The sequence below is a fragment of the Alosa sapidissima genome, chromosome 10 (assembly GCF_018492685.1).
Source record: "Alosa sapidissima isolate fAloSap1 chromosome 10, fAloSap1.pri, whole genome shotgun sequence".
Lineage (NCBI taxonomy): Eukaryota > Metazoa > Chordata > Actinopteri > Clupeiformes > Clupeidae > Alosa > Alosa sapidissima.
In genome coordinates this window covers 17523409-17533685 of record NC_055966.1, presented here as the reverse complement: position 1 = coordinate 17533685, position 10277 = coordinate 17523409, and the positions used below count along the sequence as shown (strand labels likewise).

The 10277-nt window shown below is 45.2% G+C and overlaps 1 protein-coding gene across 2 annotated transcripts; it reads left to right on the top strand.

Moving 5' to 3' along the window:
- The first annotated feature begins 697 nt into the window (after positions 1-697).
- med18 (mediator of RNA polymerase II transcription, subunit 18 homolog (yeast)) lies at positions 698-2601 on the top strand. 2 transcript variants are annotated; one of them, XM_042108008.1, is made up of 3 exons: positions 698-829; positions 1405-1501; positions 1690-2601. In XM_042108008.1, the coding sequence occupies exons 2-3, from the start codon at positions 1429-1431 to the stop codon at positions 2241-2243; spliced, it is 627 nt and encodes a 208-aa protein (XP_041963942.1). In that variant the 5' UTR covers positions 698-829; positions 1405-1428; the 3' UTR covers positions 2244-2601. The 2 variants fall into 2 exon arrangements, with proteins under 2 accessions (XP_041963942.1, XP_041963943.1); XM_042108009.1 differs by lacking the exon at positions 698-829 and adding an exon at positions 840-1092.
- Positions 2602-10277: the final 7676 nt, after the last annotated feature.

The window sequence follows — 10277 nt, the reverse complement described above, 5'->3', positions numbered from 1 at the left end:
AAAAAGAAAAATATCTTTAGTCTACAGCTACTTTATTTCATTTATACAACAATACATAGGGGTATAATGGTATACAAAAATCATGGTTAGGTGCGTAGGCCTACCTCGGTTTTGAAGTCACGGTTCGGTGTTGAAATTCACCTTTTTCTGGTTTAAATGGTTTACCCAACTTACGATGGTAAATCAGCTGGTTTTGCTTGTCGTACCACCTCAAGCTGGTCATTTTAGCTGGTGTTGCTGGTTGTTTTGCTGGTGTTAGTCATTCTAGCAAACCAGTATGACCATTTTACACCAACAATAGGCTTGGCAAGCTGGTCACCAGCATGATCATCTTACACCAGCTGTAGCCTATCCTACATGACAGGCTGGTCACTCCAGCATGACCAGCCTCCTCAGATGGTAGGCTAACGCTAGCATGTCCACCTGGTGGCACAACCAGCTACATGTAGGCTACACCAGCAAAGACCAGCAAGAGCTGGAAGCAATACAGCAAAGGCCAGCTAAAACCAGCTACCAGTATAAGCTGGTTTCTAGCTGTTTTTTCCCCAGCAGGGACTAAACACAAAATATTGCACTATTTTAATTTTTGCATCATCAGCAGTTGACCGTAGTTTTACCACTAAGCTCCTCTGAGATTTCAACTGTAGAGAAGATGCCGAACAGCTCGACTGCAGATGTTCCAACAAAGAGGGTAGATGTTCCAACATGTGACTCATGCGCACACAAAGAGGGTAGATGTTCCAACATGTGACATGCGCACACTTCGCGCAGTAAAGAGGCGCCGAATACAACACAACGCCGTGAACAAGAGGATACGTGCCTGGATTGTGTGAGTTGTCATATCTTAAAAATAAGTAATTCCTGTCATTAAGTCTGAATAGTTGTATGTAGACGTGGCACAGTAGTATATATTCGTAGTAACTGAAATTTAAGGTATTAGGACAAATCGAGTAAGTGTTAGCCGCAAGCAAAATAGAGCCTGGCCCGTTTAACCACGGCCTCTGGTAGCTGGGAGATCCGGGGATAACGCTGTCAAATCGGAAAGCTACATTTGATTTGGGGGCCAGCGTACTCCAAGAAACCTCTTAACAGGTCAGTTTTCTGTTAGACTATTTGGATGTGAATGTGTCGCAGTTCTTTTTACACTTAACACATTTGCATCAAAATAGTTGTCGCCTTCATTGTTTGCGCATATAAGTTAAATTATAAGTAAAATAAATAATGCACTAGCAAGTTAGCGACAGCTAATGTTACATGCACAAAATGCAACCCAGATAGAACTAAGGCAATTTTGTGGCATTTGCATTTGCAGGCGTTAATATTCTTACATCATAACTCCGGTAACTGTAGCCAATCTGCCGAAGGTCTTAGTTATCTGTCTAACGCTATCTTAAATTTCATTAGACTTCAAGTTCACGTTGAGAAGCAATGGAGGCACCGCCTGTGACTGTTATGCCCGTGACGGGCGGTGCGATCAACATGATGGAATATCTGCTGCAGGGTAAATATTGTCTCTCTACTTTCAAGTGTGTAGCCTAAAGGTCCAGTTTAAAGGCTACCCATGAAACTTCGGACAGAAACATTTTGTGTTTGTAAAGTGTTAGCTATGTAGCAAAAAGTGATGTTATCAGTACATTTGGTTTAAAAGTATAATCTTTGCCTTGCCTGCCCTCTCGTGCTCCCCCACAGGTAGTGTTTTGGACCAGGCTCTGGACAGTCTGCTGCATAGGCTGCGTGGCTTGTGCGACAACATCGAGCCCGAGACGTTCGCCGACCACGAGCTGGTGTACTTGCTGAAGGGCCAACAGGGCCAACCCTTCCTGCTCCGCGCCCGTCGGTCCCTCTCGCACCCGGCCGCCCCTTGGCATCTGCGCTACCTGGGCCAGCCCGAGGTGGGCGACAAGAGCCGGCACGCGCTGGTGCGCAACTGCGTGGACGTGGCGGCCTCGCACAGCCTGCCCGACTTCCTCAACGAGATGGGCTTCCGCATGGACCACGAGTTCGTGGCCAAGGGCCACGTGTTCCGCAAGGGCACCATGAAGGTGGTGGTGAGCAAGCTGTCGCGGGTGCTGGTGCCGGGCAACACGGAGAACACGGAGCAGTTGTCGCTGTCGTCGCTGGTGGAGCTCAGCGTGCTGGCGCCCGCCGGGCAGGACACTGTGTCCGAGGACATGCGCGCCTTCGCCGAGCAGCTCAAGCCCCTGGTCCACCTGGAGAAGATCGACCCCAAGAAGCACACGTGAGGGAGGACTCACAGGGCAGCTCAGTGATAATGGAGGCCCAGGAATTGGCTCTCTTGGGGGGCGGACGGGACTAGATGACTCATGCCCAGATTTAATGGCAGACTGATGTTTTCAGAGACAGCATAAACAGCATCGTCCACAGGCACAGGGAGCCTTTGTCCGGTTGCACACTCTCTCAGCACCTACACACACACACACACGGTGTCCTAACTGACTAATGTCTTTTTCCACTTTTTAACATCACATCTTTGACATATGATCATGACAATGAGTGAGAGACTGTGTATGACATCAGAGACAAGCGGGCGTTCGTGTTGCCCTAAGCATAGTTAGGGTTAATAAATAATAATGATCTTCATCCCATTGTTTCATTATTGTCTATTTGCTTAGAGAAGTCATGCCATACACTTTTCATTTATTTGATAACATTACCTTACATGCTTTTGTAAAGTCTGCCCTTCCCTTAGGTCATAGATGCTTTTTGTATTTTTTTTTAATGTCGTGGCTCGTTTTTTTTTCTCATGATGTCCTAGCGTGCTCTGAAAAAACTCTATGGGAAAAGAAAATCGATTTTGTGGCTGAGATTTTAGTTTGTATTTTTAAAATCTATGTACATAATTGGCTTTGCTCTGATTGGCCAACATATTTCTGCATCATCCAGTTAGATTGTTAATTGCTTTGGCTCCATCTTATTGATTCAGGCTATGTTTATACGGTGACGATGAAAAGAGAAGACGCAGAAGTGGCGTCTCGTCTTCATTTTTTTATTTGCGTTTAGACGAGCATTCTCAGGGGTTTATATGAATACGCAAGAGTATGTGATATTCGATTGGATATGCATTCCAGACCGCTGGGTGCTGGTGTGATAGAACCCCGGTACGTCACACGCAGACATTCTAATTTGACAGTTTAGCCAGAGAGGTAATCAAGGATCTTTGGTTTAGCCGTTTAGACGGAGACGCAACCCGGGTCGTCTTCAAAACTCTACACTCTGGAAGGAGTCTTCAGATTTTTGCGTCTTCAAGCCCCGATGGCGGGGTCGCCGTGTAAACGAAAGGCACTTATGATAAAATATTTGGTCGTCTTACTTCGCAATCGTTCTCGTATAAACGGCCTATCAGATTACTATGGGGATCCAATGTCTACAGGGGACGCCGTGTAATAAAAGAGCATGTGGTAAAAAAAATACTCTGTTCTAATTTGCCCATGCTCTGTGACCATTACAGGCAAGGAAGAGGAAAAAAAGCTTTCCTTTGAAATTACACCTTTGATAACTACAACAAATGTTTACAGCTTTAATACTTTCACTATTACTACTACTATTTTCAAAATATTTATGTTGTCTGATTAAACTGGTACAGGCTGTGGTAGGCGATCAAGAGCTTGCTTTTTGAGACCATCCTCAGTGCAATTGAGGACTCAAGTGCATGTCACTTTCTCCACTAGGAGGAGCTCTTACTCCTTTCTTTACTGTAGTGTAATCTTCCTTGGGTCAAACACCCACAGTGTATACGTCTGTTCTATGTGCGTGCACACTCCGGTTGCCATGGCAATCATTAGGCATAAGCTATGCACAAGTCCTCCCCCCACCCCCCTCTCTCATCTCCTAATTACTCTCCTCAATTGCTTAATGGTACATATACCTGAGAATGCTCCCTTCTCTGCTCTCACCAACAAAAGAGCAGAGCATTTCCCTCCCTTGATTTCCCCCTCTCTCTCTTTTTTTCTTTCTCTCTTTTCTTCTCCTCCTTGTTTCTGCGGCGCTTCTGATTTCCTGCCTTTCATTAGTGCCATTTGGCCATTAGCTCCGATGCCAGAGGCAGGCCTGCTGGAGAAGGCCATCAGTCCTGAGGTGGTGCATTCACCTCCTCTCCAGCTGCTCTCTCTCTCTCTCTCTCTCACATGCTCTCTATCCCTCCCTCATTGCATAATGTATGGAACCATTTATCTATGCGCGTGCCTCTGAGAAGCATGACCACTCATCTTAACAGGAGATGGAGATCATTAAATTGCTCTCTTGCATCTTGTGTGTCTGTAAGTGTGCGTATGTGTGTGAGCCTGTTTGTGTGTGGATGAATGCTCAAAGCCATTGATTGTTGTAGTGATACACTTGGACTTGCTTGAGGCAGATGTGACGTTGGTTACCTGAGATGTGGTGGTGAAGTGTGTGTGTGTGTCCATGTACATAAGAGGGGTGGTGTGTGTGTGTATGTGGCTGTCACACTGAATTCACCTGCCTGTGTGTCAGAGATGCTTCCGGAAGGTCACGCATGATGTGATTGGAGCGGAGGCGAGGAGGATTTCGTTTTCTGCTAGTGCCACCTGTCACCACTAGTCTACCTGTGGTGTCATCAAGACCTACGACAAGGTGTCTGTGCTTAATCAGGCGCACGTTTGATTTCAGGCTTTCTCTCGCAGGTAGAGCTGATCTTTGACAGGTCAGGACCTTCCTTTCCTTTTTTGTAATATGTTTCACAGATCACGAGTTTTCAATGATTAGGATGGAAGAGTAATGTACTGAAAGAGTGTATGGACAATAGGTTACCCCTAGACAAACACTGGACATGATTTATTTCATGCATGTCCCAGTGGGGCATTCCAAGTACATGGTTTAGTGATAAACCTGAGTATCATAGCGCAGAGAATGCGGTAAATCACTTAATAGAAGAGCCCTGTGGAGGTAAATCACTTAATAGAAGAGCCCTGTAGAGAGTTTCAGGAGGGTTTACACTCTTGACTTAAACTAGTGTGTGTGCCTGTGTGTGTGTGTGAGTGTGCATGTACACTGTGTGTTTGTGCGCCTGTGTCTTTATGTGTGTGTGTGTGTGTGTATGCGTGCGTTTGTGCGTGTGTGTTTATGTGTGTGGGTGTGTCGTGTGTGAGTGTAGCTGATATGGCCCCCCATGAACGGAATTCCATGAAACTTGGCATGCATTCAGAGGGTGTCATAATGATCCTACACGTCAATTTTGTGTAGTTCTGAACACGTCAAAGATACCTGAGATTACATGCCTCACTTTTTGCTTTTTAAATTTTAACTAGGTGGCGCTATTCCACAAATGAGAACAAACAAAAAAGAAATGGTCCTCCTAGGCCCTGCATTTCTCGAGATAGTCACAGAAAACTAGGTCCGCTCTATCCACATTGGACGGTGGATCAATACGAAAAACAATTGTTCCGTGTTATCCTTGTGGGGCTACATGCCCATCAAATTTCGTGCAGCCCGGTCTTTCAGTGGCCCGGGAATCATTGACACAAAATTACTGAATGAAATAAATAAATAAATTAAAAACTAAACCTATATGACCGCCACTTCGGTTACGCAGCGGTCATATAGGTTTAGTTTTTAATAATTTTAATAACATCATAATAATCACTATCTTTGTTACGGGTGGGTGTTGTGTATGAGTGAACCCTACCTAGCATAACTAGCAGTTGGGCATGGGGCTTAGGTGTGTCTCCAGAACCCAAATGCATCTGTCCTCACTCTCTCCCACTGACTTTCATTGCACTCTGCTATTTATTCCTTTTATGTCGCATTGAGTGTCTTCAATGTTGCGATGGTGTTGTTTTTCTGCTGTCTTAAGGGGGGGCTCATGTGTCATCCGCTTCACTTTGGTGGATGCTCTTATCCAGACGAATCAATCTCTGTGAGCCGAAAGTTTGGGGGCCATCATTAGTGTTGCAACCCTGGGTATAAAACAAACAAACTAATAAAACTAACTTAGACACAGACACACACACACACACACACACACACACACACACACACACACACACACACACACACAAACAATGAATCTAATAAACAGTATCTCTCCAAACTGCCTCTCCTGTCAGCCCAAGTCTAATCAGCCTGTTACTGTTTAACTTGAAAATAGGATTAGAGTCTTGTGTCAGATCATATTAGTTAAAAGGGCCCTTGTCACTCTCCTCAGTCTTCAGTGGCTCATGCAGAAGAAGGCAGTTACCTCCCAACTTCCAAATTTGGCACCACCCTCCCAACCCCACCAAACACACACACACACACACACACACAAAACAGCCTCAGGCCTTTGCTCTTACAACTTCATCTCAGAGTGTTCTTCCGTCTGGAGATGAAGACGCTGAGTGGCAGGCAGCGTCTTTGGCATGATGAGTCCACTCTCGCCGGGGTAGGAAGTGCTCCAGAGAGCGGCCAGGACAGGCTGGGCGCGTGCCAGCGAGGGGTGAAATCCTGCCTCACCTATTCTCCAGCACATTCCCCAGCTCTTGGAGTCGCGCCATCTCCTTGATGTGTCATTGGCCATGGGTAGCCTACACTTAGAAAAAAAAAGGATAGAGTAATGAAGGAGTAGAAAAGAGAGAGAGAGAGGAAGCGAACGAGTGAGATTCAGCAGTGACACTGACCTCTTGCCTGTTCCAGTCACCCCGACGGAGAGCACGTACACATTTTCAGACGCATAAACACACACACACACACACACAGACACACACACACACTTATGTAACCTACTGATGCAGACCAGACTGAGCTGGAGAGGGGAGGTTGACTCTTGTTTGTGAAGCCAAGACTGAACAGAGGGAAGCAGGGAATGACTTCCATCTGAGACGTCAATGAAATTCCATAGTGGCTTATTTTTTTTAAAAAGTCCCTCTCCTCCCTCTGCTCCTCTCCCCTCGTTGGCCTTCTGACCAGCCTCAGTGGAGGCAGATGCTCTTGCTCCTGCCAGCTCTTGTTGGCCAGGTAGCAGTGTGGCTGCTGGCGGTGGCGTGGAACACTCTGTTCTGGGATCAGCCACAAAAGGACTCTGCGCCAGCCCTCCTGCCTCTGGAATGTCTGGAATGGAGGACCGTGTGAAGCTCTCTGCCTGAAGGGGCATACACACACACACACACACTCGTACATACAAAATCAGTCTCTTTATCTCTTTCTCTCTCTGTAACACACACACACACACACACACACACACACACACACACACACACACACACACACACACACACACACACACACAAACACTCGTACACACAAAATCAGTCTTTCTTTCTCTATCTCTTTTTCTCTCTGTAACACACACACACACACACACACACACACAAACACTCGTACACACAAAATCAGTCTTTCTTTCTCTATCTCTTTTTCTCTCTGTAACACACACACACACATACACACCCCACACACACACAATCAAGCTCTGACACACATAACCACCAACCACAAACCTCTCTCTCTCTCTCTCTCTCTCTCTCTCTCTCTCACACAAACACACACACACACATTCATTCTCACACACAAATTTACGCACAAGACAAACACACTCACACAGACAGAATCTGTCACAAATTCACGAACACAAAATCACCACATTACAAAAAAAACCCCACTCATCATTTGAGCTATGGCCAAAGCTAATTCTGTTTGTCGTGTGTGAGCGCCACCCTCCCCTTACCACGGTCCCCTCTCCTTCTGTGCCCTCCTGCTGTCATTTTAAGGGTGTGTCTTGTTGTGTGACTGCACTTATTACCATGTAGTGCCTTTTAATAACAGAGTTATAGAGAAATGCCTCGTTGAAAAGCAGTTCAGAGCTCGCTCCAGCACAGTGCTTGTAAACTGCAGTTAAAACCACACCAGTGTTAAGGGGCTGGTAGACTTTGTTCGTCTGATATTGCAATATTCATAAGGCCAGTTGCACATTTTTCCCCCAGTAATTAGTGCCACGTGTCGGCGTGCTTCTTTTGGGGTTTAGAAACAGGATTGTATGGCGTAGCATAGGTTTCACAAGGCTTTCAGAGTTGATACCCTGCAAATCTCCAAATGGTTATTCTTCTTTCTTTAGCAAGGTTTTTACTGAGGGACTGAAGATGTGTGCGTGTGTGTGTGGTTTTTTGTGTGTGCTCAGAATATAATCTCAGGTGATCTCGCAGTGACTCACCTGTCCACCTTGCTGCTCATCTGCATTTGGTGTGTGCTGCCTCTCAAGACAGTCTTCACTGTGACACACACATACACATACACACACACACACACACACACACACACACACACACACACACACACACATACACACACTCACACGCCTGTGAGCATGCCGTGGGTGTGTTGTGCAATGACTCCACTGTGCCCAAATGGTGGGTGTGCTGGGCGGAGACTGGGGAGGAGATATTCATGCTTGTATGTGAACGTGTTTGGCGGATTGGGATTGTGGTGGCTTATGTCACCCTTGGAATGTCTCCGGCTATTGTGCCTTGCACTCAGGCCATCCCTGAGCTAGAGACAATGATACCCAGTGTTTGCTCAACAGGCCCTTTCTGGGAGACAAGGGAGTGACCTTTGGCATGCTATGACCATAGTACATTGTGTAGATAGATAGATAGATGATAGATAGATCCTTTATTGATCCTCAAGGGGAAATTCAAGGGTCTCAGTAGCATACAGAAATAACACACAACATGCACTTACAGCAGAAATGGTAAACATAAGTATAAGTATCAACATATAACTAAACTCCACTGTACAATAAAGACAGTAGAAGATAAGACAGATAAGAAAACTAACAAAACTAAATACTAAATACACTATATAAGTTAAATTAAGAAAGTCCAATGTGCTTGAGGGTGATCAAGCATTAAGACGCTTGTAGTGACAGGGCCAGGACTGGTGAGGTGCTAAAGGGAGTGAGTGTCATGGGGAAGGTGCAAACAGTAGTCCAACCATAGTCCTTAGTTATGTGTGCCTGGCAAGGTGCTCAAGAGAGTGAGTGTCATGGTGGAGGTGCAAAAAGTAGTCCAACATTAGTCCAACAGTACAACAGTGCAAGAGTAAGGTCTAGAGACCAGCATAAATAATATAGACAAATAGGAGAGTAAAGTGTAATGTAGACAAGGTAAAATAAAAAAACTATTTCAGTGCAAGAACAGGTTGAGGTATAGGGTTATAGCCATTCATTCATTCAGTATTGTATCAGAAGCCTGACCATTGATCATGTGTGCTAATATAGCATGAAAAACAGTGTAGCAGTAAAACAGTAGTGAAAACATTAGTCGTAGGTCTTCATTTAAATGGGATATGGATCATAATTTCTCCACCAGAAATCAGATCTAGATTGCAACTATCCCTTGACAATATAAATCAAATGTCAGACTGGTGGGCAGCAAAAAGAGAAAGGTCAGGAGAGTTCGGAAAGTTGTGGATTGTTATGGAAACTTAATATTCAGAGTCATTGTGTCTGCAGAGTGTAACACAGTATATTATGGTTGACTGATTGCCATTACTGCTTGCGTGGGTTCAGTCAGGATATGGTTTATAACTTCTCTAGTTTTTATATCACTTTGCATTCTAAACTGTCTTCGAAGAGATAAAGCACCTGTGAAAATATAAATATGTATGTGTGAGTTGATCTGTAAATAACTATATGAATGAGTAATGGCATTGGCATTCCATACTGCACTATCACAATCCATTCATTACCTAGACGTTGACAACATGCAAGTTAGATGGACAAAATATGAAATCTTAAATAATCCTTCCCCACGGCACCTAAACTCTGACTGTTTACCAGTTTGTTTTGATTCCGTAAGATGCAAAGCATCCTGTGTACTTGTTTCAGCTTGCACGACGGCATTTTCCAAAACCACTAACCCATGTGTTTCGTGTTAGCCATTAACCCCGCTCCTTCTCAATCTACTCCGGTACCTCCTCCCTTACACCATACTTGCCGAACATTAACACTCAGCAGGGGCGTTGAAGTGGACTACATAGTCTACCTGAAAGATAGTGGTCAAGTGTATGCATCGACTAGAAATGTGAACAGTCTTCTCGTGGCGTGATGCTGTTATAGTGACCCCAACCACTAGGACCTAGTGCTTGACTACAGAATTCCCCACCCGCTCTCGTTAAATTGACTTTTATCAGGAGGCGGCGCCATCGCTCACTGCGTGGGTGGAATCCCGTCGGTCAATGAATTCAATGCCAGAATTACGCACAGGTCAATGAAGCTGTCGCAGTGACCGTCATCCTCAACCTGTGTGTGGAGTGTTCCCCACACCAAT